General features: G+C 42.0%; 2 protein-coding genes across 5 annotated transcripts in view; one reads left to right on the forward strand and one right to left on the reverse strand.

The window, feature by feature from the left end:
* Positions 1-18,619, forward strand: part of mkln1 (muskelin 1) — a 107,754-nt gene extending 89,135 nt beyond the window's left edge. For both annotated transcript variants that reach the window (XM_003220747.4, XM_062983317.1), the window contains 5 exons: positions 1,161-1,275; positions 3,424-3,563; positions 5,941-6,043; positions 9,954-10,008; positions 12,288-18,619. In XM_003220747.4, coding sequence (XP_003220795.2) covers positions 1,161-1,275; positions 3,424-3,563; positions 5,941-6,043; positions 9,954-10,008; positions 12,288-12,409 — 535 coding nt within the window. In that variant the 3' untranslated portion in view covers positions 12,410-18,619. The remainder of the gene's footprint in view (positions 1-1,160; positions 1,276-3,423; positions 3,564-5,940; positions 6,044-9,953; positions 10,009-12,287) is intronic.
* A 1,040-nt stretch (positions 18,620-19,659) lies between these two features.
* Positions 19,660-27,031, reverse strand: part of podxl (podocalyxin like) — a 91,858-nt gene continuing 84,486 nt past the window's right edge. For 2 of the 3 annotated variants that reach the window (XM_062983318.1, XM_062983320.1), the window contains 2 exons: positions 26,755-26,919; positions 19,660-26,169 (listed from right to left, as the gene is read on the reverse strand). In XM_062983318.1, the coding sequence (XP_062839388.1) occupies positions 25,975-26,169; positions 26,755-26,919 (360 nt within the window). In that variant the 3' untranslated portion in view covers positions 19,660-25,974. The remainder of the gene's footprint in view (positions 26,170-26,754; positions 26,920-27,031) is intronic. The other variant, XM_062983319.1, reaches the window with a different exon arrangement.

Raw genomic sequence — 27,031 nt, forward strand, 5'->3', positions numbered from 1 at the left:
TATATCTTTGGTCTTTGTGTACACTGTGCTATGGATGTTACAGTCACCTAAATACTTTGTTTTATTACTTATAACTTGTTTTTTTTACTGACATGAGACCCAGATAAGTATATATCTGAAATATATCTGGACTTGAAAGTTTGTCAGAAGGCTTTTCCGTGGGAATGTCTCAGAAGTATTTTCCAAGGAGAAGTGCTCTAGCACTTAAGTACTGTGCAAGGCCCTTCTTAATTTGCCAGACTTTTCAACTCTCTAGGATTTCAGCCCTCTGAAATGTCTGGTTCTACTGTTAGTTTTATTGTATTTGTTTGAATGCTGGTTTTAAAGCTGCATTTTGATGTTATGTTTTCATTTGTTAGTCATCAATCTTTTGCATGCTGCCCTGAGGTTTTTGCTCAGTAGGTGGCATATAAAAGTAATAAAATAAGTTGAAAAATGAGACCTGGAATGTACTTCCTAGATTTTCCCCCCTTCAGGACTAGGACTTTGTGTATTGGCTTTATGTGGAGTCTGGCATAATGTCAGGTATGCTGAGAATCTCAGCGTTTTTGAGAGGAGAAAATGTTTCTGGCATTCTTGCCTTGCTGAAGAAAGTCAAAGGGTCAGTCAGCATTGGCAAACACTGTTCTGTATCTGTTGCTGTCTGGGTGAGCTGCAATAGATTAACAAGGATTTCTGACTCCCAGGTTTTCTCCTCAAAGCAAATGGCACACACCCACCCATTGCCCTGTATTATACTGCTGAATTAAAGACATCTTAGGATAACTTGGGGTGGATTTCTTTGTATGGAAGAACTTTGCATATTCTTACATATTAGCACCCAAAAGAAATTCCACGGCTTGAGGATTTTTACATTCCAAGTATATGCGTTTTTTTTGGCAAACTCCAGTTGCTATGTTTCAGTTAAAAAAAGACAAGTGAACCCATGGATGACTCAGGGCTTCCTCCTCCCACCCCCATTTATCTCTGAATTGAAATGTAATTAATGTATTATTTAGGACAACCCCAGATCCAGGGCAACATTTATTTGGTGTGCAAGCCATCTAAATACACGTGGTAGTGATTTTTAAGCTGTTTCCATACTGGTCTTTGTGAAAAGTGAACTGTGCTAATAATTCTTTGAGGTGGTGTGAAGTGATTCAGTATATCTTCTATTTCAGGTCTTGTGTCTATAAGAATGATCAAGCAGCCAAAGAAAATCCAAGCAAAAGCCTTCAAGAGGAGGAGCCTTGCCCACGCTTTGCACACCAGCTTGTGTACGATGAGTTGCACAAGGTGAGATTTGGGAACAGGGTGCTCTGTGGTTTTGTACCAGGAGGAGAAAAGCAACACTTGATGTGGCCAGGTATCCTTGGCATCACATCGTTCTTCCATCATACGCCACACTGGCAGTGATCCAAATCTCCAAGGAACATTGTGCCATTGTATACTTTAAAGAGGATGGGCTGCTACATGATGCAAAGATCTTTCTCTTTTGTGAAGCAATCTGGCTTCCCTTCTGATGCTTGGGTTGTCTCTAGGTGGACAAAGCTGCCATATTGTAAGCTGCCTTGAGTCCCAATTTTGGGAGCATGGCGGGATGATAGGAGCAAAGTATATTTTGCTTGGAAAAAAGAAGACTGAGAGCAGGACATGTTTAAATACTTGAAATTATGCCCCATTGCGGAATGAGCGAGCTTGTTTTCTGCTGCTCTAGATACTAGAACAGTGATTCCCAAAGTGAGCGCTACCACCCCCTGCAGCGATCCAAGGGGGGCGGTGATGGCACCTATTAGGACATGGAGGCAGGGCCAGAGGAGGGGTGGGGCCTCTTCCTAAGTGCCAGAGACAGGGCTGAGCACCTGAGGCGCCTGTTAGGACACAGGGGGCGGAGCTAGAGGACTGGGCGTGGCTTCCTCCCAAGAGCCTGAGACAGGGCTGAGAATCTCATCTGAGGCGCTTGTTGGGACACAGAGAGTGGAGCTAGGGAAGGGGGCTGATCCTGTATACTTCTCCTGAGGGGCCTTTTAGGACTAAAAGGTGGGGCTAGGGGTGGGGGCAGGGCCTCTTCGCAAGAGCGTGAGACAGGGCTGAACCTCTGTATACCTCCCCTGAGGCGCTTGTTAGAACACGGGGGCGGGTTATAGAGGTTCAGCCCCATCAGGCACTTGGGAAGAGGCCCCGCCCCCTCCTCTAGTCCTGCCCCCTGTGTCCTGGCAGGCGCTCCAGGACAAGGATAGAAGCTCAGCCCTGCCTCAGAGCTTGTAACTCCGCCCATCCCAGTCCTGGTTGCCCATTTGTAGCTACCTCCTCCCAGCCCTGCATCTTGGACTAGGGGAGAAGCTCAGCCCCACCTTCTTGAGCAGGAGCCACACCCACCCCTCTAAGCCACGCCCCTCTTTCCAGGGGGTGCTGAGTAATATTTTTTCTGGAAAGGGGGCAGTAGGCCAAATAAGTTTGGGAACCACTGGACTAGGACATGGAGCAATGGGTTCAAATTGCAGGAAAATGAATTCCACCAAAACTTCCTGGTAGTAAGAGCTGTTCAACAGTGGAATGTGTTGCGAGGGAGTGTGGTATTGTCTCATACTCTGTAGAGGCTGGATGTGTATTTCTCAGGAGTGCTTTGATGGTATATTCCTGCACTGCAGAATAGGGTTGGCCTGAATGGTTTATGATGAAGACAAATCCTACAGACTCTACAGAGATGGTACTATAGTTCCTATTTCAGCCTTAATAGTTGAGTATTCAATTACAACTGCAGAATCCAGCAGAAGTTGACTGTCTCTTTTTGGATGTTTTAAAAGAGAGTACACTCAGAGCCTGAATGGATTATAATTGTTTGTTTTGATGGTGAGAAACAGTTGTATATTTTCACTTATGCACATGTTCTTTTATATGTCTGCATCTATACATCCTTTCCAGGAACAGCAGTATCCTTTGTAATTATTTATGTAAGGAAATGCAGGATTATTGTTACAGGTCTATTTCAGTTAATGAAATTGACCTACCGTATTTTGGGGCTTTAATACTTTAACAGAAAATTTGGTGCCAGAGCCACAAATAATACAGAAAGAATAAGGACAGGTTCCTGCACTCTTCTTAATCATCTTTTAAATGCTGATGTTTTAAAAATGTTAGAAGACCGGAGGATAACGTGAGACTGAGCATTGTAAAAAGATTTTTAGGAAGTAGCTCAACTATCAGAAACTTTACTCATTGAGGTATGGCCTATATTGTCTCTCCACATTTTTAAGAAGTAGAACCTACTCATAATTAGTCTTCTGATCTATCCAAACAGGTGAGCATCGATCATAAGAGGCAGTTCATAGGACAAGTGGTTTCCTTTAGAGTAATGCCTGGAAGGGAGCCTTGGGTGCCTTATCTCCTGGTTAAGCTACTCTGTGGTTTATAATCAGACATTTTCGTTTTTCTCTTTCAAAGGTTCATTATTTGTTTGGAGGGAATCCAGGCAAATCCTGTTCTCCAAAGATGCGGCTGGATGACTTCTGGTCCCTGAAGCTCTGCCGTCCTTCCAAGGAATACCTACTTCGTCACTGCAAATACCTAATAAGGAAGCACAGGTAAGGACCTCCAAGAGAAGACAGAAGTGCCTGTAATTACCTTTGAGCATCATTGTGTAAGAAAGACTAAGTTCTTAGTTACTGTCCTTGAATTTTGTTCTTCAAATCACATACTACCTTTTGAATAGCAATAATTAGGGGCATAGAATTATTTCTATGAAATAGCAGACTTCCCCATCACTTGCCTGTTCCTTGCACAAAAAGCATTTGCACAATTGAATAGTTGACTCTCTACATTTGTGGGTTAAACTTTCACATATTTGATTACACTAGGCAACAAAATTTGAAAACAATTCTGTTCCTGGTTTGAAAGCATTCCTGTGTATTTGTGTAGTACATACTTTGAAAGTAGCTGTTATACTCCAGAAACTTCTTTTGGGGCTGCCACAAACTATTTTGAACTGATTGAGACTCAGTGAGACATTCATTTGAAAAATTATAGTAAAATGTGCTGCAGGATGTTCTACAAAAACAAAGTTTTTGTAATTTAATAAACCCTTTCCATGTTTTTATGATAGAACCATTAGGAAATGGCATTTATAACCCAGGAACAAAAGTCGTGTTACATAGTATTAGTTACAGATTACTGTATTTGTCTCCTTTTTTGTCCTAAATATGTTTTGTGAGGCCTAGAGATATTCACATTTTTCCACTTTTGCAGAGGTCCTGTGTATCTAACCCCAGTGAGAGTGTAGGGCCAACTCTAGTTCTTTCTGTCTCTAGGTCTTTTCTTTACTTTCTATTCACCAAGTCTCTTGCCTCTCCTTTTCCTGTGGCGCAGAGAGAGAACAGCCTTGGGCTTTGGCTGGATGGGACCTTGTTAAAAAAAAAAAACCCCTTTTAAAGTGGGCAAGCCAGTGTTTTTCCTGTTGAGCTTTTGAGCTTTCTGTGTTGTCCCGCCTACCTCAGCAGTCAGCCTAAGAGCACTCTGTGAAATGGCAGTCATTTGGTCAGTGCCAAGTAGTGTTTCATAGCTGATAATCATCTGGTTTATAAACGGGAAATGCCAACAACAGGGCAGGCTTACAGTTGCCCAGCAAGAAGGCAGTGACAAACCTCTTTTGATCCAATCCTGCCAAGAAAATCCTGTGATAGGGCTGCCATAGGGTCACCATAGATTGGAAATGGCTTGAAGGCACACAACAGCAGCAGCAGCAGCATAAAGAAAGTAGACTGGTATTCTTTCGCCTCTTGCAAAGGAAAAAGAAGTTCCACCCTAGTTCTGTGGGTTTATATCTCAAGGGGAACATTTACAGAGCAAAGTGTTCTGATCAGATATATTGTGTTTATTTGGAGAGAAACTGCTTCAAGATGTTGACTCTGGGTCAAGGATGCAGAAAGAATGGCCCATTCTTGAGTCTTGCAGAGAACCACCAGACACCTAAAAATGTTTTCAATAATTTTTTTGTTGAAAAAATGGCACCCTGTTCCATCACACTATTTTAAGTCAAGGAGAGACATTAAAAAGAAGTTGAATTTTTTATCATGTTTATCTCCAGTTGACTTCTTATTTCAAAAATGGTGGTTGGTGGGAATTAGAGCAAGAATGTGGTGAAGGTACCTCTTCCCCTATGGATGTTATTTTGAACAAAAATAAAGTGCCATTTTGGGGGTGGAGGTTTCATGATTGGGGTTCTTTGGCCTTCCAAGATCCCATGGAGATCCAGTGCAGACCCCTCCCCAACTCATAGCAGTCCTTCTCTAAGTGAAGCTTTCTTTGGGGTTCTTGGAACTCAGTTGGGAGGTAGATTATCTAGGGGAATGAAAAACTAAATTTGTTAAAGTAGGGTTATAAAATTAGATATATATTTAATAACTACTTAATAATATAACCACTAAATTCTTTATCCTGAAGAGTTTGCTTTGTGCCATTTTCTGGCCCATCTGAAGATAATTGAAGGATAACAATAAGAGTTTTCCTTTTTTACTAATTTGGCATCTACATTCCTTAAGAACAGACGGCCCTTTAAAATAATTTTATTTTTATGGCTGAGATCTGTGGCTATGTTCTCTCATCCTTTGCACCCACAACTTCCAATGTTTAATTGCATTTGTTAAAGCAGAAAGATGTTTGAAAGTTGTGGATTGCAGTGATTGTTGAATATGTGAGTACTTCTTCCTATCACTGAGGTTTTGTTTTGATTCGGTCAAGTTAAATTACAGTTCCATCCCTCTTAAAATTATTTCTCTGTTCTTCATGGAGTTCAAATTGTATGTTTTCATCTGGCAGCACTACTGAAATTGTGATGTGTAGCTTTGTATCCCTTAAATAGGTGTTGGACTATTTCTTAACATTACCTTTTAAAAATGCAGGACTGAGCTTTTAAGATGGCTTCAACATTTGTACACTAAATTCTTACGTCATGTGTTTCTACAGGTTTGAAGAGAAGGCTCAATCAGACCCACTGAACGCCCTAAAGTACCTGCAGAATGACTTATATGTCACAGTGGATCACTCAGACCCCGAGGAAACAAAAGAGGTATGGGCAGGGATGGGAATTAGCCACCTTTCCCGCTATTACCATAGGCAAGAAAAGAATTGACTTGTGCAGATTTTGGAGCAACCATGCTGTCCTCAATTTACATGTCTGTAAAGCAGCAGAGCACCAAAGTACTGGACACCTGGTTTCATGTTTCTGGCCAGTGAATTTATTTGATTTCTATCCTGCCTTTTTTTCTAAAGGGGACTATGTTTTATTGCACTCATAGGAAAACATAAATGTGCAATGTAGGATGATTTGGTGTCTAAAGCCTTTATTTTTCTTGAACTTATCATGTCCTTGCCATTTATTTTTGATTGGTAGTTCAGGGATGTGGGACAAATCATGTTCTTGCAGGATATTATTTTGGGGAGCAACAGAATCTTTGAGTTGGAATGGATCTCAAAGGCCATCTAGTCTCATCCCTCACTTTACTGGAATGGACAGTTACAGCACTCTTGAAAGATGGTTGCCCAATCTCTGTTTAAAGACCACCAAAGAAGGAGAGTCCACTTCCCTCCCAGGAAGTAGATTCTCCACTGTCAAACAAACCGAATGTATTTAATATTCTAGTGGTTTCTCTGACCTTATTTATGGAAGCAGTAGTATAATGTTGTTTTTCCACATTTGTTGGTTGTATTTGAAACAGATATTGGTCACTTAGGCTGAGCCTCTTGAGTTAATCCACATTGCCTGGTTTGTTTTTAATAAGCAATGTATCCAGTTTCACTTTCTAATATTCTTTTACATTTCATGTCCAAACAGCCACTAAGAGGTAATAAGGAGGACTTTTATTACCATTTTATAGACAAGAAAGACAACTTCCAAAATTTGTATCCAATATTTGGACTGATCGGGTTTTCAGACTTTTATGATAGCCCTCTTGGAATCATGGTATGTGATGAAGATGTCCTTAGAGCCCACAAAACGTAGAATTTAGTAGAGTTAACTCTGGCAAAGGAGAAGGTGTTGCCCTATTGAGCTTTAACAGGCAGAGTGAATTGACACTTTAGCTTTTGGGTGATTGGAATTGGCAACATCGGTTTGAAATAGGCTGGAGCAGGCAGGCAGTCTGGTTTATCCTGGCATATTCATGCTGCATATTGTGTGTGTGTGTGTATACATACTCATAGACATGTTCTAGATTGTATTGCGATGTGAAAAAGTATCCCTGTTGGCTACTGGAAGAGAGCATCATGCCAGCAAGAAAGCTGCTAAAGAGAACTTTCAGGTGCTAGTTTTCTGTGTGCTGGGATGTATTTTTTTAAAAAAATGAAGTGATTTTAGCTGGGTGAAATCACACCTGCACCCCATAGTTTTATGATCCAGAAAAAGTTGTCTGCTTGAATGTTAACTGGACATCAGAGGACTTTTCTTCAGTTTCCTCGATGGAAAGTGGCCTCAGTGGGAGAGGCAGAAAGGTCCTTCCTCCATCCTATTTGCACCTACCATGGCCTCTCTAGGAGGCAAGAAGAGCAAGAAAGCAAAACTTCATCATACCTAGTTCCAGAAGCAGATGAAATGGCCTTCCAGCTGCTCCTGCCCTGACCTCAGAGGGAGAAGAAGAACAGGCAGGCACAGCTTCATCATTCCTAGGCCTAGAAGCAGAGGCAAGGCCCTACGACCATTCCAACTGCCACTATCCTGTGCTTGGAAGAGAAGAGCAGCCAGCATCTCCTGGACTTTAATCCCCTCACTGACTGTTCTCCTTTTTCCCTCCTGCTTCATGCCTTTCAAGATGGTAGGCCTGGAGGCAGGAAATTGTCAGACCAACAATTGTAAACTGCGCTTATAAAGCGCAATGTAAGCTGATGGCACTGTACAAATAAATGGTAGTAATTTCACTGGCAGCTGCTTGCCTTTCCTTTGAATGGCTTGAATTGCAAATGAAAAACTTGATTGGCAATTAGTGCTTGTAAATATAGGGAGAGATATACTGATAGACAAAAATAAAATTATCGTACAAAAGTGCATGAAAACTGCTCTGACTGTTTGGGTGCTGGATGCCAAGTGAAACAAACATCATGTACTGGACAGAACAGCTTATGACCAGATACGTGGTGAACTTCATGTGGCTTAAGTGAAAGCTTGGGAATGCAGCTGAAGTTGGCTCTTTATTAGAATGACCTCTTCAATACTGTTTACTGTTTCTGTTATTGCCAAATGTGAGATTTGCGTGTTTAGCAGTGACTACACCTGAGGATTGTGTTAAAGTAAGCCTGCTCTGTAATGACCAAAGCAAAGGTCAGTCAAGTCCACTGATCTTGGTTACATCAGCCTATCATTGAGTGGGTCTACAGCTGGTTGAGTGCTCCTACTCATCAGTTGCTAATTAATAGCTCAGTATTAGGAATGAGACCTTGAGTGGAGTGCTGCAATGTTCTATTCTAGGCCTTGTGTTGTTCTGTATTTTTTAAATGGCCTGAATGCAGCTTTAGGAGTATTATTAAATTGGAAAAGACACAAAATTGAGATTATCATTGAATACCAAAAAGAACAGAATCAAGATCCAGGCAGGCTCAATGGAACACTAGCCAAAATAAGAATGAGATTCAGCATAAGTTAAGCCTATTTATATGTCTCTCTACCGGACTGAACGATACAAATATATGGGAGAACTGACTTGGTGGCAATACCTATGGAAAGAACTTGAATGTCCTAATAGTTCTTAAGTGGATGTGAATCAGCATCAACACGCAGCAGTTAAAAAACCTAATGCGATATTTAGCTGCATTAATGGAAGCATAGTGTCTGGTCACAAGAGGTAGAAGATGCATTCTGTTATTTTTTAGTCAAGCTACATTCAGAGGTCTGTGGCCATCTGTGAGCATCCCTTTTTAAGAAAGACATAAATAACTTAGAAGAATAGTGTTGATGTCAAGAAATTTGGAGACCAAATTGAATAAAGAATGGTTGAAAAATCTTGGTCAAGAGGATATTAAGAACTGACAAGGTAGTGTTCTTGAAAATCAGATCACCAATGGGTAGAAATTTTGCAGGGAAGGACATCTTACTAGTAACTTCCTAAAAGTGAGAAGTGTTCACAAATGGAGTAGACTTTTTCAGGAGAGTAATTCACTTTATGGGATATTTTCAAACAGAATCCAGAGAGCCATCTATAACAGTTGCTGAGTCTTAATATTATGCAGGTTTACTTGAAGCAGTGTGGTTGGATTATATGTCTGAATGCTTTTCCTTAATTTGTCCTATCCTTCCTGAGTTTATTCAACCAACTTCTTTGAGAAAGCTCTGTGTGTGGCCATCACCTCACCTTGTGTCAGTGATTTCCATGATGTCTATATTTGAAGCAGAAGTAAGGTTTTTGAACCCTGTGAAATCCTTCCTGACTATGGCCTTGAAAGACCAGGCTGGCAAGGAAGATTCCCTTGTGTCATGTCATCCTATTCTGACTTCCTCAGAGGCTCAGAAACGTTTGACATCCACCAAAATTTTAGTGTAGCAACTCATTCCAGGGTCTACAGAGAGCCAGATTCTCAATTTATCCTTTCTTGCTATTTGTTACTTGAAGAAATGGTTCCATGCTACCAGTTGCTGCGTCTCTATCCATTTGAGAGTTGGATTATATCTTTGGACCCAGGATATTTCACAGGGTGCAGTGGTTTTGGCTAAGGGCTCTTTGGCTTTTGTGAATTGCCAAGATGACAACTTTATAAATGAATGCGGTTGGGAAAGGCCTGATCTAAAACCATAAGGGAGTGGATTCCTTTCCAGCAGAATGTGAATCCTCAGTTTGGCCGTATTCGGTCTTGGAAAGCCACCTCCCTGCTGCTCTCCCCACACAACAATCCGCTTCATTGTTGTTGATTGGAAAGCTTTTATTTTCTTTCAGGAACACTGAAACATTTTTTTCAAAAAAGTCTTCTTTTTGTTTTTTCTCTCTCCCTCCTAGTTTCAGCTCCTTGCTTCAGCCCTCTTCAAGTCTGGCTCCACTCTTGCCACTCTGGGTAAGTACAGATTCAGATCATCAGGGATTGCTGTTTCTGCAGCTGTTTCCAAAAAAGCCACCATCTTAAATCCCCAGCAACGTCATGGGATCAGTTTCAAGCTCTCCGTGCGCCAGACACAGTCTGGTGGTGTTAGCTGCATAAGCAGGGAGGCATCGATCAAAACAAATTACCTTCTGCCATGTCATCCTGGTTGAAGGGTGGTGGTGTACGGTAGACGGGTCTCTCCTTGTGATGAACACAGCAGACGTGGGTTATTTCAGACCCTTCTTCTCACTCCTGGACAATTCTCTTCTCTCCTTTGGCAGCCAGTCAAGGAAAACAGCATCATTTTAATTTTTCTCAGAACCAGAAATCCAAACTCCAGCTCCAAGCCATAATAATCCTCCCTTCAGATTCCAAGAATGAAAGAGAGAAACTTCCACTCTTTATATGCTTTTATCTGTGGCTGGGTCTCTTTGGGCTTGCCTCTGTTAAGCAGGGTTTGAGCACGTGGAACCGATTTCTCTCTCCTTCCCCTCTGCCTTCCATCAAGTGACAATATTCAGTTTAGGACAATGACCCTGGCCTTTGAAGCATTGTTATTGCTGGCTTGATGGCTTTAAATTAAAACTTGGAAAAATTAGTTCCCTTGGCCCCCAAGATGGCAGCTCCCACAGTCCCATAGCCAGCGTGACTCTCTGGCCGGTGACCATGGTTTGCTGGGGGATTCAAGAAGTTGCTATCCGAAAAGGAGCATCTTTTCCAAGCTTAAAGGGAAAATGGAAAGCTAGAAACAAAAAGCAGCCTTTGAAGATTAATCCTGACTTGTCTGTTCGGGAAGGAGTCAATTAAGGTTCCATATTGTAATCTATAGGAAAGGCTCTTTTATTAGTTCAACTTACGCTGCAAGGTCACAATAGGCTGTGTGAGCAGAGCCTACGGTGGAAGTCCTGGCCATGAATGGTTCCCCTGATCAATCCTGGCTGCCTGACAGCTGGCTGCCTTATCTGTACAGTTGCAAGATCCCATATTCCCAGCAGTGCTGCAGAATGGGAACTGCAGCAAAGCATCTCCTATAACTGCACAGTAACATTTCAGTTATTAATTTTTTTTGAAAGGCTAGTTCTGGGACTATTTTCAGCAGAAGGATCCCTCACATAATGTACCCAGTACAGTGCAAAACGTAGCTGCAGCTCCCCAACTGCTTTTTCTCATTCAGGATGCCCTTCACATGCCTTCAGGGCAGCAGCACCGCATAGGCAAGTTCTAACTTCGTGAAATACCAACATTTACTTGGGCAAAATGCCGTAAGTCAAATTCAACAAGCTTGCAAGAACATGGCGTAGATTACTACCTTCTGAGAATAAACTTTACATATAGTTTAAGAACATAGATTGCATTTAAAACTCATTGTTTTGCATGCCTTAAAGTTACTTCTGACATGACAATCCCATGATGAAGCTATCACAGCATTAGTTCAGAATAGGTTTGCCTTTGCCTTGTTCGGGAGCTGAGAGAGTGTGACTTGTCCAAAGCCACACAGTGGTTTTCCATGGCTAAGTGGATAATTGAACCCTGGTCTCACAAGAGCCCCATTCTAGCTCTAAAATCACACTGACTCGCACATAAAATTATAGCTTCTGACATTGTACAGAAGGCTCATCTCAAGTCACTAGCTGCGGATAGCTTTTGTTCAAGAAAAATATCCCAAAGATATTTGAGATATTATCCCCAAAGATCAGGCTGTGATAACTATATATTCTGCTTTTCCACTGTATCAGCTGTATCTTCACAGTAGCCCTACCGAGTAGATTAGATCAGGGTAGAGCAACTGTGCAAAACTGCATTTTCTGTGCAGGAAATGACATCTTCTGCATGTAGATAATATTTTGATGTATTAATTTCTGAACAGGAAGTGCAGTTCTCAGCACAGAAAATGTTATTTTCTGTACAAATCATTCATGTGTAAATATTATGCAAAATAAACCCTGAATTATAACATTATAAAGCTTCATTTTCTGCATAGGAATTCCTCTTCCTGCTTTCCATGCAAAATATGCTACCTCTTCTACAGAAATTGTAGGGGTTTTTTTGCGAAACAAGCACATGTGAATTTTGCTCTGTTTTACTCTTTAACTGCAAAAATTCCCATCAATTTCTCAGCTCTTTAAAAAAAATTCCAGCCATTTTTCAAATATTTTTCTTTTTACCAGTAGACACAGCTTTTAAGAACTACTCCTTTCAGCCTCTGAACCGTTTGATTTCTCTTCCTTTGTTCTCATTTCTCGCATCTCCAGGGTTTTCCGATGTGGATCACATTTACGCCCAACGAACTCAGCTGTTTGATACTTTGGTGAACTTCTTCCCCGACAACATGACGCCTCCAAAGGGCAACCTGGTCGACCTCATCACTCTGTGACAGGCAGCTTTCAGAGGTGGAGACAGAGATGTTCAAGGAGGAAAAGAAGATTTTGGCTTCCAGTATTTTTTTAAAACGAATTTTGTGTGCACACGCATTGATTGGAGTGACTGGTGGACTTCAGCGATTGAGGACAAGCCAGCTTTGAAAGGGGCTTTATGGGTAATGCCAAATGGGACTCAGCTAATAATAATAATAATAATAAAAATAATTGCCGTACATCTGAAGGAGAAAACAAATTATATATTTTCTGACTTTGGGTTTTTAAAGGTTGATGAACACTGACCAGAAGAAAGGAATTGTGTGGTCATCTGAGTTGTTTATACTGTCTTGGGGTCCCTGGTGTGCTGCATATCCATGACTTTTTTATGTGGGAGGGGGAGGTCTTTTTGGCTTTGTAGTTTTGTCCCAAGAATCGTTTTTGGTTGTTTTCAGCTTTACTCTCTGTGTGTTTTCACCAGTAGCAGACGACGCTGGTGTTATGTGAGGGTTGTGTGTCTCTGTGTATGTCTGTCTCTCTCTGTCGACTCAAGTCTTGTAACTGCAGTGTGACTGTGTGTGTAGAAGAGCTAAATTGTGGTCCATTCACCATAGAGAAGGCAAACAGTGCCCTCTGGCGGTCCTCAGATCTGGCTGAGGAGCCAAATCATAATGCTCTGAAGGTAGCACTGTACTGAAACTATCCAACCAGATGATGAAAGGAGGCTCACTCCATGCTTGGTGAATAAAGTAGTAGTGGACACACAGTAGAAGAAACCTGTGGCAGGGGAAGAGCCTGGCAATAAACCTCATGACTCTCTTTGAACCGAATAATAGAAGAAGGTATATACAAACTCTGAAATGCAGCTTTTTTCCACCTGTCTGATTTCAGATTCAGGGAATAGCAGAAACGATGCTGGCAGAGAAGAAAGGGAAAGCATGTTCTCTGTGTAGAATGCCTTTCTTTTCCAAGCCTGCCATCACTGTTTTGTTATAATAGTTTGCTTGGAAGGGGATATGTTGTGAGCACGCATGATGTCTTCCCTTGTTCAGTGGTATTTTTGCTCAGCCAATGGCAGCCTGTTTCCTCTTCAGGCCCCTTCTTAACCATCTAAACCAGGCATGGGCAAACTTTGGCCCTACAGGTGTTTTGGACTTCAACTCCCACAATTCCTAACAGCCTACTGGCTGTTCACCCATGCCTGCACTATAACCTCTGAATTTCTTTATCATTTTCTGAGCTCTTTTCAATAAGGGACTTTGACGTAGGTAAGCTGCACTTAAATGGTTGTGAGTCCCTAACAAGATGCAAGCCAGCATCTCCCACAAACTATATGGATCAGGATTGGGCAAGGTTGCAGGCCTCCAGCTGTTTTTGGACTATGATTTTCATCTGCCCTAGCAACATAGGCCATGGTAAGCAAAGCTGGAAGTTGCTCTCCAACAACAGCAGGAGGGCTACACTTCACCTGTCCCTGGCCTTGCTACTATCTGTCTTATCCTGTTTTTGTCATACTCTTCAGACTGGCAATTGTGGCTGTCCAGATGCTGCACTGCAATTCCCAGCCTTCCTCTCTATTGGCTAATCTGGCTAGGGCTGACTCCAACAGCAACAGGAGAGGCGTGTATTTCTCACCCTGTCCTGGAGACATTCACACAGGCTTTTTCGATGTGGGTTTTATTATGCTCTCAGTGATGTCAACTAAATTGAGGTGAGACCTGGCTTCTTTTTTCCTCCTCCTCCATGCTTGCCTTCCCCTTGATCACCAGCCTCAAGCATTTCTATAATAGGAAAGGAAGGAAGGTAATGTCTGAATTTACCTGCCCATGACAATTGAAACCAGTGGCTCTCAAAAAGGTTGCTTTTAGTTAAATGAAATAGATTTCTTTCACAATAGTGAATGGCGGAAACCACAAAAGACTGCAGTGTACGCTTGTGTGTGTATGTATTTGTGTGTTGTTATGTTGCTTATGTTTTAGGACAACTGTGACTTCAAATGAAACCTTGAGCTGCCCGACCTTCTCCAAGGAAATCTGTGGAATGCACATTGGACTGGAATTTATTGAAAAGAGTGTGTGATTTTCTAAAATTGTGTGCCGACACTTTTATTAATAGTGGCTGATACAGCTGGGTTATCAACCTTCAGGTGCTGTTGGACTGAAACTCCAAGCAGACTAGCCAGTTGCAAGGAATGCTGGGAGTCTCAGTCCAGAATAATTTGTAACCGCATCCTGCGGAAACATTGCTTCACTGATAATTTATATAACTTCATTGTGTGTGGATGCCTTTTTAGTGGGATGATTTGCTGAAGAACAAATTCTAGTTGGTGAAACCATCTTTGTGTGCTGAACACCTAAATTCAATGGCTCTGTGGAAGTCCCATGTTTTGTGACATTACACAATTGTGTTTGGACATCATAGTTAACTATGACTCATGGCAGTCTTCCTCAGATGGATGTTCTCCAGATGTTTTCTCTATCATTTGTCATGCTGATGGGAGATAACTTTTGGAGAGAATTATGGGAGAATGGCTGGCTTTTGGTGGCATTCATAAACAATAATGAACTCCTGCCTCACATCTCCCCATCATACTCCACTAGCTGGGCCTTTGGAAGCTTTTCCTTTTCCTTTTGGTTAATGTCTGTTTGCCACTGGATCTGTCCAGGGATTGTAATTTATGGAAATAAGCTAGCTTCACATAAATTAGGGTTTAAAGTTGGCTTGTTGGTTTGTTTTGTGCTTGTGTTAACCCACAATCTCTGGTTCAGGCAAAGTGCAAAGCTTGGGGACATATTAAATGAGAAACCTTCCTAAATATTGGTGGACCAGGGGAAATTTAAGGTAAGAGCAGTTTGCTGGTTTATCACGATGACTGGATTGGACTTTGAAGTGATTGACCTGCAACAGAGAAATCAGGTGACGTAGTGCCTATTTTTAAAACAGCAATTTTTCTCTTCCTCCCTTTCTCTCTCTCTCTCTGCATTGTGTGGACCTTAGGTAATTTTTTGAAACTTTTTGTATTTAAGATAAATTTTGCATTTGTCAAGCGTGTTGCGTGTACTTGCCAGTATTGCTTTTGACAACTAGACTGTGTTGCGAAATTGTTTGTATCTTCACCACTGAAGCATTATTGTGTGGGAAGGCAGGAAGGAAGAGTTCTCTTTGATCCTAAAATATTTGTCCAGTTGCTCCTCTGAGGATATTTTTCTCACTAGTGAGAGACTCTTGGCATGGCATGAACCCACATTTTATTCTCAGTAATATGCATGTCACTTCATAACATATTCCCTTTCCCCATCATGTATGTTTCCTTCTGTAGAGTGAAAGATTAATTTAAAGTTGATTGCTGCTCTTCCTACAAAGCAGTCCTGTTCCTTTGGGCAAAGACTGATTGGGCAAAAGCAGGCCTCTGGACTCATGATATTGCTCAAAGATGCCTGTTGGTACCAGTTTAGGGGGGTATAAACCAGATGGCATCTTGGTGTCATCTCCAAGACATGGTGGGATCCCAGACTTACTAACATCTTGGAGAACGTACTGGTTTGGATTACAGCTCTCAGATTCTCCTGGTCAACGTGTGGCCAGGCTGACTGCAGGATGCTTAGAGTTGTAGTCCAGAAACTACAGCTACTCCTTTGTAGTTTAGAGCCAAAGGCCTTGGGATTTTCTGAAATTCATTGGTGGTTCACAAAATGTAAGACCAGGCACTTGCAATAAATGACAAGATGGTTAAAAAGGCAGGGGCCACCATTTTGCTTCCATATTTTACCAGGAAGCTTCCAGAGATGTCTAGCATCTCTTCATTGTTGGATGCCAAATGCTAGTCTAGATGGTCCTCCACTTTGGCAAGGAGGTTCTTGGGATTACTGGGTGGCTTGCCAGGAGTCCTTATCTGTTGGCATAAGTGTGAAAAACCACGGAAAATGGCAATGCCTGGTGCCTGGATGTTGGCACCCCGCCACCAGCTGAGTTTTGTCCTGTACCAATGTCCATTAATGGTCATAATTCTTTGGATGGGGAGCAGTTGATGGAAGGATTTGGGTACAATGGTTGTGAGTCTTAAAAAGGAAAATGCCACCGGAGGTGAAGGAACAGCACCCACTGTTATCCAGAGGAGTGTGGAATGAGAAAAAGAATTAGGAAGTGAAATTGTGGGAGCTTAGCAAGGACTGAGGTACAGAAGATACTAGGAGTGATTGAATAAAATTCAAACTACCTGCTAAGATGAAAAATTGAGAAGTAGAACAGGGTTGGAATAGTTTGGGTTGCCCTCTAGACATCCTGGGCTGTACCGTTGGCATCCTTTACCTGAAGGAAAAGAGGACTACATGGAAAATGCCCTGGACACACCATCACCATCTTCTTTCACGACTGCTAAACTTTCAGATAGAAACAATTGATTTACAAGGTGTGCACCTCATTTCTATGCTCCTCTACACTTCTGATGCAGTTCTATCCATGCAGTGGTTAGAATTGCATTAAAATTGCAGAGTGGATTTCGTAATTTGGTCATCTCAGCTGGCTGGCCTTGTAGTTTAGGAATGGTTTGGATGCCTCCAATTATTATTATTATTATTATTATTATTATTATTATTATTATTATTATTATTATTATTTCAGGAATTTCTATACCGCCTTTCTCCCAGCGGACCCAAGACGTCTCACAACATAATTAAAATATGCGAAGTATCATAAGACCATTAGCTAAAACAGGCCATAAAAGTTGCACAATGCTTCATAGTATCATCCATCTTATAAACAGTTAAATTACATTAAAATCTTGCTAAGACTCCCACGTGCATCTAAAGTGCTAAGACTCGGTTAGAATTCAATTACACATCCTTCTACCCCTTAAATTCTGCTCCTGAAAATGCTGCAACCTCTGGCTTCTTGTGGCTTGGCTGTAGGACCAGTAAGCCTTTGTTCATTCATAGCAGTTGCTCCTACCCATTCTGTGGATTTCTCACATTTCTCACATTTTCCCTATTTTTATTACCTATGCTGTGAAATAGAGAATTGGTTTCTAATGAGTGTTCAAGGTCTGGGAACATAGATCACGTACTACAATGTATGTCTATACTCATTTGCTACTTTAACAGACTTTCCATCTTTCCTTAGAAAATTTGCACATTCAGTCCCAAGCCTTTCCCCAGACTCCTATGATTTCTTTGGTGTAAGCAACAGCACAGCAATGTAAACTTATATAATAACTTCTCATGTAGGCATGCCTTTTTGGCAAACATATCTGGCTATTTGCCTGGCCTTTTTCTAGATCTGCTCCACTGGTTCTCAACCGCAGATCCTTTGGAGCTCAACTCTTAGAATCAGTCACCATTGACTCACTGGTGGAGGCTACTGAGAGTTTAAATCTAAAACAATTGGAGGAAAAAAGGTTGAAAACCCCAGACCTAGACCGTAGTTAAAATCCAAAGAAACTGGAGAATCATAGTTGAGAAGGCCAAAAAAGGAGTTCACCAAAAGTACATAAAGATCCCAATTTGTATGCAACTTTATACTTAAAAAAGATTAAATTGAGGATAGCTTTATTGGATAATGCTTCCTTTCCTAGATATGTTGACTAATTTCCTCTTACACAAATATGGTGTGAGGTGTACCATCTGTAAGCTATGAAAGATGCCAATTGGGCTCTGTAGAAAAGGAGGCATTCCCAAAAGATCATTCACCATGGATCAGGTCCACTTGCCATTTTGTTTGTTGCCGTTAAGCACCCTGTTTTCTACCTCCGAAATCCTTGCACCCCTTGACTGGGCCGTCATTCGATCCGAGACAATGACTCCTGTGACCAGAGCATTGCATGACTGTTGTACCTCCTTTGCCCTGGGAGAGCGGGACTTAATTAGGAATGTTTTGATGACTTGAAACTTTCTGCATGGAGTGTGGGGCAGACTTTCTTCCTACAGCGTCGTTTCTGATCATCCGAGATAGAGAGGTGCCTCGAGGACAGTGTTGTGCCACTCTCGCTTCCCTGATGTGTCCGTCACTTTCCGTTCTCCATTTGCAGTATTAATGGCACCCTGCGTTCTCGGCCCCTCTTGCCCCTCCTGTCTTGATGTGAGGTGAATGATTGTGATCCCAGGTTGAAGTAGTCTGTAACAATTCCTTTGGAGCGACGAGAGGAAATTACCTATGTAGAATTACGCTGTATGTAATGTATATACGGAGAGAGAATGTATTTTGTTCATTTTTTTCTTAATAAAAAATCAAGCTAGTCTTGTGTGCTGGTCATATGAGTTGCTCCAAGCAAATGGGAGAAGCTTGGTTTTGCTGCTTAGTTAAGATACTTTTAAGAAGTGTGTATTGCTTGCAAATTTCATAAGCTGCTACACCATATTTATATGAAAGTGAGGCATTCCAGTCTAGTAGAAGCAGATATTCTCATTTGGAAGAGTTGCTTTGTTGGCTCAGATTAAGAGTTCCTAACCTAGCCAATCCTTTTGTACAAGGCCTTCTGTCAAGACCTCAAATGTGGCATGAGATTCTGCCTAATTTCTATCCACATTAGAACAGTACCTCTTTAAGCATTTTACCTCTATAGATATTGATGTTGAACTTTCCTCCTCCCTAATATTGTCAAATCCACCTTTTAATGTCTTCTTAAATGGGCCTCTGCCATAATGGTTTGTGGTGTATTTGGAAAATATTCGGCATGTCCTGATTCCATTGTCAATTTCATTGTATTTCTTGTCACCCTCAATTATAGTCGATAGGCCCTTGGTATCTGCAAGAGTTTTGCTCCAGGACCCCCATGGATACTAAAATCTGTGGATTATCAAGTCTCATTATATACAATGATGTAGTAAAATGGTTTCCCGCACATACAATGGTAAGGTTTTTTTTCCCAAAGTAGGAACCTGCCCCTATTCTTACCATGTTATTTCAGCGTTGAGTCCACGAATGTATCTCTCATTGATATGGGGGATTGTACTGTACTTTAATTACATGGGGGACTCTGTGGTCAATTACAAGTGTCCCCCCCCCCCCCCATTAACCAACAGAACATTTATTTGAAGCATTTCTTTCCAGCCCTCCCTTCTCACTTCACAGTGAACCACCCTGGAGAGAAAGACAATGGACAAAGCCAAAGCCATTGTGATGCCCAGATTTTGAGCTTGAGATACAGACCGGATACTAGGAAGCAGCAAGGATGAATGCGTGCTAAATTTGGAGCTAAATAGAGTTCAAACAAAAGAATAACTACAATATCAGAAGGCAGATCTTGTATGCAGCAAAAGTGAAATACATCAGCAGCTCACAAAAGAAGCTTTTCTTTATTGCTGGAAATAAAGTGGTGTCTTCAAAATATACTTTGTAGGAAAATGCAACAATAATATTTAAAATCCAGTTCCTTGTTAAAATTCCAGTGTATAGTAGACTCCCTGTTTCAGTGCACAAGAGCACTGCAGAAACCTGTACAATACATTTTACAATCAGCAGTAGAAGGGGTAATACATACATAATAGCACAGTCCAAATTACGAAAACAGTCTTCTTTTGAGGACCAGCAAAGTCTTGTACTTACATGTTGGCCCTGAACGTGAGAGAGAACAAATGTCTTCCTGCTGAGACATGAAGGTTGTATTGCAACCTGGGCACAAATCACACATTTTGCTCTTTCACTGGCTTCATACTGTGGTGGACTAACAGATAGATGGGACCTGAAACACTTTGTACAAAACAGAGAATGAAAATAGCAAATTAGAGCCAAAAATCATTAAAAAAAATTCTTCAGGGCATTCAATGTGCGTTAGAGGGATTTCCAAATTTCAATTTCACAGTGAGTATCACCCTTGAATGGGGAATTGACATCTAATAGATGTGGGCGAAACGTCAGAAGAGAATACTTTTGGAACATGGCCATACTGCCCGGAAAAACCCCTGTCATCCTGGCCATGAAAGCCTTCGACAACACATTGACATCTAATGTTTTCATAAAAGTTTTGAAAACTACATGATGACAACTTCATTGCCTTAACCAGAACTTGACATGGCTTTGCACAAGCCTCCCCACTCAATTTGATAAGTGGAAAGAAAATTGAGTATTTTTACACATGTTTCTAAACCCTTGGGCAAACTGCAGGGTCTTTCCACTCTTGAACTGCTCTTGAAAGACAAGTGCAGGAAAACCCAATACCTCCCAGTTCGTTGGGGGTACATCTTTAGCATCTTGACCATCAAGCTGAGTCTAATGTAGGAGCTGAATTTAATGTAATACAGCCCTCTAGCCTTCCGCTTTTACACACTCCTACTGAATAGTTATAAAATAAGTCCTTTAAATATGGCTGGGCTCTGCTTTCCTTACAAGTTCCACCCATTAATGCTCATTTGCTAATGAAAGGAGGACTAGAAGTGGTCTTCACCATCTTCATAATGACACTTTGGGAATGTGAACTACCATGTGTCTCTTAAACCTTTTAAGGCAAAGTCTTCCCAATTATGCCCACCATTTGTGACAATATATACCTTCAGGACTCTTCTGCCATATTGGTGGCCTTCTTATAGACACATTTGTTTCTAAATCTTTCTAATACAGAGGACCAATATCAGCAATGCTGCAAGTCTTGGGCTCTCATTATCAGGACAACCTGTATTTATGCAGGAAGATACGGCCACATGGACCTAAACACCCATAAGGTTCCTGTCTGATCTTGGAGGCTAAGCAAGGTCAGCACTGGTGAGTACTGGGATGGGAACTACTAATGAATACCAGGTGCCCTAGGCTGTATTTCAGAGGAATGAACTATCAGAACAATTCATTGCTTAAGAAAACTCTATGAAATTCATGGCGTTGTCATAAGTTGACAGGCAACTTGAAGGCATCTATGGCCACATTTCTGTGACGATGCTCTGGCTCATCAGTCAGGCTAAGAAAAAGATGCTATGTTTCCTTCTCTCATCGCTGACACAACAATCACTGTGAAATGCTTAATGCATGGCTTTGCCAGTGTTTGAGGATCCGACTATACTGTCCTAATCACCGCTTCATTGTCCATTGATTTGTGGTGGTGGAATCAAATGTGCCCTTTCTCTGCCTTAAAAAATGCTTGTACTTTCTCAAATCAGAATGACTCTCATAAATCTCCCTGCAAAATAAAGGAACGATCTGACATCCACCCATCCTGTTATCTCACACTTTCCCTGTTCATTTGGCCGACTCACGAAAAAGGCCATTTTGGTGTCTTCTATTAACGGAGCTTAAAGGAATTTTATCACATTCTTCATCTTTCTCTCCTGAATAGGGACTGGGTTGGGTTGCCTTTTGAGCAACTTCCCTTTGAAATATTTTTCTTGGCAAGCCGGATGAGAGAGAGATTCGCAACACTTTCCTGTATGGTATACAAGGAGACAGAAGGCAATGCCAGGAGATTTGGAAGAGGCAGACTTGTGCTCTTGGTCGCCTTAAGGCTTTGCTGGGAAGACCAAATAAGCAATCCTTAATCCTTATCAAATGCAATAATGAGGCTTAAATCATCCTTGGAAAGGGATGCCTGAAGCCTCCCTAGGTTTGGGCCGAGGCAGAATTTGCGAGTCTCCAGCAATGCGTACAATACTCTCTTCTGATGAAACAACAAACTGAAATATCCTGCTGTGTCTCCTTAGTGGTCAATTGCATTTCTCTTAGACAACAAACACTTGTCTTTGGAACAATCCTTATGCACACCCAGAGCCACAATTCTTACAATTAAAACAAAACAGTGCACATTTGAATCCCCTGTTTTTAAAGAAGAGGTCTTCTAGTACAGATTTGGGTTTTTTAAAGCCTTCTTGGCCTGTTTTCTGGCTCTCCTGCTTCTGAGTTTCAATTTAACCAATGTGAACGCAACATGCAAACTTCATGTTTTTCCAGTTTTATGGGGAGAGTGAAGCCGCCGGTCTGCAGCAACAAACACAACCAAGAGCATTACGTAATCATAACATTTGAAAAGACTTTGTGACTGCTTTTCAGCACGACTTCCCTTTCTCTTTGCCCTGTGCATTTAAAATGGCCATGATCCCAAAGCAACAGGGACCAGTCCTCCAGCGGGTAGACTTGACTTCGCTGTTTCAAAAGCGTGCGGGTTTCAAAAACCTCCCTGGCCTTGTGTGCACCTCAAAAGGCTTTGCACCAACTTCATCCAACTGTTGCCTTGACATTGCATCGGGTTCCTTGTGTCTAATTCACAGAACTGTACAGCTGGGAATCTATATTTGGCTCAGACTAACAGCTATACAGCATGAAGCTCAAATGTGTAGGTGTCTGGGTGCGCACTGGAGTGCCATGAGCCATAGGCCATCAGTCACTCTGCCATTGTGCAATGGAATGAATTGCCCTAAGTAATCTATATAATCATGTATAAGTATAGAAATGTTAGTCAAAAACGACCCCCAAAATCTGTCAATTTATCCATGGGCCACTTGAACTTTTCCCTCTTCAGGGAATGACTCTCAACTTATCCGTGGGTCATATAAAAATCCATAATTTAGGCCCCCAAACATGCCCTTGACTTAGATATGAAGTCATCTTATGCAAGAGTATACATGGCAGTAACATCACAACAACCTCAGGTGAATACAAACATTGTGAAAATACTCAATTGTATATCTTATAAAATCCACTTATAAAGACACAACTCTCATACTGAATTCCAGCCCACTTTAAAAAAAAACAAAAACGTAACAGCAAAGAAGAGATTTGGGGTGTGCCACATACTTGGGAGTTAAATCGAATGTCTCCGGCCTCAGCCATAATTTCCAAATTTATCCTCAGAAAAAATGCTTGGGAGGGAAGAGTTTAAATTCTCCTTTCTGCTGTACTGGTGAAAGTTCTCTTCCCAGAAGTAGTTTGTACCCATGCAATGCATATCATGATTTCTTATTATATATACAGTGAAATGGGCTGATGGATTAGTCGGGCATCTCAAAGGCACAAAATCTTTGTCTTCGGAAAGCAAAAGGTAGCTGATATTGCTGTAGCTTCTTTAAAAAGAGCCCTTTTAAAAATCAAATATCACAGCAAATTATTTTGAGGGCACATTAAATGTCATTCTCTTAGATGAATTTATACTGATTTGGCCCCAACACATTTTTTGGGAGGAGGCAGTAATGTTGGCAATTTAACTTTGGACAGATCTGTGGCAGAACGGAATATCTCATTTGCTATTTGTCTCACATGATTCCTATCCACAGGCAACTCCATCCTCCCAGCTGTGAAACAAAATGAAGCCACCAACTGGCTAATTCATCATTTATATTTTCTCTGGGTTTCCTGGAATTTTCTCTCCAAATTGATCCAAGAGAATGGCAGAACAACAGAGTCCTACTGGGTGAGACCAGAACCTTCTCTTTGACTCAATCTTGAGCCAGTTGAGATCCTACAGAAGCACACCAGCAGCCATGAGTAACCTCAGCTTCCATTCCATCTTCTTCAAGAACTGATCTACAGGTTCATGATGGAAGTAATAGGTAGCCATCCTGACTCAAAATCACAGATGATTGCTATAAACGTTCTCTACCTCCATCTAAATCCATCCCAATGAGCAGCCATTAGTTTCAGCCACATCCTGTGTAAGAAAGTCCTCCCTATCTCTCCTGAATCTATTTACCTTCAGCAGATGATCCTGAGTTTTAGTATTATGAGATGCAGAATTGCTTCTCCCTGCCATGCATAATTTTACATCTCTCTTCTAATCTCTCCACTTATTTGCCCTAAGAGAAACAGACCCCAATACTGTAACCTTAAAGAACCATGGTTTGAGTGTTGGATTGGGATAATGGTTCAAATTGCCTCTCAGCCACAGAAACCCGTTGGGTGGCCTTGGGTCAAGTCACTCTCCCACATCCCACAAGGAAGGTAATGGCAAACCTCCTCTGAAGAAATCTTGTGGCAGGTTTAGCTTTGGGTTGCCATAAGCGAGAAACAACTTGAAGGCACACAACAACGATGACAACCTTTGCTCATAGGTTGGTTGCTCCATTCTCTTAGTACTTAATTCTGTCCTCCTTCTGCAACAAAAATGACCTACACATCAGGACTTCTTAAGCTACGAGACAGGACTTATCAGTTATTCTTCCCAATGGGCCATGGACTGGTACCATATTTGTGCCCACTGAGAACAACTATTCCTCTTTAGTGTTGTCAGAGGCTTTCATGGCCAGGATCACAGGGTTGTTGTATGTTTTCCGGGCTGTATGGCCCTGTTCCAGAAGTATTATCTCCTGACATTTCACCCACATCTATGGCAGGCATTCTCAGATACCTCACAACCTCTGAGGATGCCTGCCATAGATATGGGCGAAACGTCAGGAAAGAATACTTCTGAAACATGGCCATACTGCCCGGAAAACATACAACAACCCTATTCCTCTTTTCTCTGGAGACTGGCTGCAGACTGCCACCGGTTTATGGTCTTTGAGTATCACCAATCTGCAGTAAAACTTATGAGCACAGTGCAGAAATGGGACTGTATGTACAAATGCATGTTGATCCATGCATGCCAGTCAGTACAAATCTCAGGTTGCCAAAAATGCTGCTTTGCTATGACCTCAAGCCTGGCCCAAAGATCAGGGATGTGACAGGGCAAATTGAGCTCTATATCTGTGGCCTTCATTGACAGCAGACACGTCAAATGCGAAAACAATGCCCTACCTCTGTTCTAAGAGAGGTCTGGAAGGGAATGAGAAGTTTATTTTCTACACCATTGACAACAGGCACGGGCAAACTGGGGCCTTACAGGTGTTTTGGACTCCAACTCCCATGATTCCCAAACACCTGGAGGTCCCAAGTTTGCCCGTGCCTGATCTACAATGACTCCGTGGGGCTTTAACATGCCGAGTTGAACATTTGCTTACATCTTTTATGTGCCTTCCTAGGATTCCCTCCGTCACGTCCCTGAGTGTGCAAACAGAAAGAGAAAATGACGTTCTTGGTCTGAACTAATCTGTCCTATTGCCATATTCAACGGTTCCTGAAAGGTGTCAAAAGCCATCGCTCCAGTTATGTGTGCACGAACTCTTCGGATTGTGACATTTTGCATATAAGGTTTAGCTTTGCATAATGTGCCCTGGTCCCACCGAACTGACCTCCATCCTCAAAACCCTTTCCATTGCTGGGATTCCCTTCCTTCGCTCTGCAACCACAAGGCCTAAAAGGAAACAGCTTTCGATCGATGGCAGGAAAGACAGCCTCCCGGTGGGTTGTGCCAATCTATCCATGTCCCTTTGCATCCACAAAAAGCCCTTTTTAACCCTTCTTGTCTGGTCTGGATTGTTCAGTTCTGAACCTTCCTGACGGTCCTAACCAACGTTTAAATAGGAGGCACTGTCTTCAATATATATATATATATCTATACACATACACATAAAAATTTGCTGGGAAAGCCAATGAGGTTTACAAACAAAACGAAATCGGCCACGGCGGACGCCCATCGTGAAGCTTTCTTGTAACCGCGATACTTCCTTTCCGTGTCGGCACTTGTGGCTGCAAGTTTTGAGTCTTCCATTTTTCAAATTTCAATTTTTTTGCTTAGTATGAAGTTCATCCTCTCCTTCTCTCTCCGACTCCCTTCTCTCCCGGTGTCTCTCTTCTAGGATTATAAATGCGTGTCCTCTTCCTCCTCCAGGTCCTCTTTCATCAGGCTGTCCATGGGGACGATCCAGCTGTCGGCAAGCTCCCCGTTCAGGTTCACCTTCTTCTCTTGCATTTCGGCCGAGGTCTCCATCACCTCCAGCGTCGGATTGTCGTGGTAGCCGTTCTCCATCGTTTGGAGCTCTTCCGTCAGGCGCTGCTGTGGAACGGAGAGGAAGGGACAGAAAAATGGTCTTTCTGGGAATTTGCAAGGTCTTCCGAGTTATTTTAGAGTGGAATTCCGACAAAGCAGGCATGGGTCAACTTTGGCCCTCCAGGTGTTTTGGACTTCAACTCCCACCATTCCTAACAGCTTCAGGCCCTTTCCTTTTCCCCCTCAGCCGCTTAAGCTGCTTAGCGACTGGAGATGGGCGGAGCCAAAGTGACAGCAAGTGGGGTTTCTATATGTGTGGAATAATATCTGGGTGGGAGAAAAAAGTCTTGCCTGTTTGGGGCAAGTGTGAATGTTGCAGTTGGCCAGCTTGATTAGCACTGAATAGCCTTGCAGCTTCAAAGCTTGATTGCTTCCTGCTGGGGGGAATCCTTTGTTGAGAGGTGTTAACTGGCCCTGATTGTTCCTTGTCTGGAATTCTCCTGTCTTTTGAGTGTTGTTCTTTATTTACTATCCTGATTTTAGAGTTTTAACTCATCCCAACAGCCTGGAAAACTCACAGCAACCCAGATTTTTAATTTGCCAAATTCACAACTAAAAATGGGCAATTCCTGGGAATGGTTGAAGGGTTACCTGGTCCTTCCTCCGGGAAATGCGCTGGTGGCAACAGCCATAGATAGCGGCCACGAGGAGGAGAGAGGCCGCCATGCAGACGATGGTGATGATCAAGGGCAGGCTGAAGGGGTCATCACCGTTGTCCAGGGGTTTCCCAGCATAGGTTAGGTTGGTCAGGCCAAGCTGTTGAAAGAACACACAATGAATGGGAAGGAGTGACAGAGTGGCCAAAGCGTCCGTCGTTATGACGTCTAAAGCCACAGCTTTGAGTTGGGACTCAAAAGAGCAAAACATC

This window comes from Anolis carolinensis, chromosome 5 (genome assembly GCF_035594765.1).
Source record: "Anolis carolinensis isolate JA03-04 chromosome 5, rAnoCar3.1.pri, whole genome shotgun sequence".
In the NCBI taxonomy this organism is placed as follows: domain Eukaryota; kingdom Metazoa; phylum Chordata; class Lepidosauria; order Squamata; family Dactyloidae; genus Anolis; species Anolis carolinensis.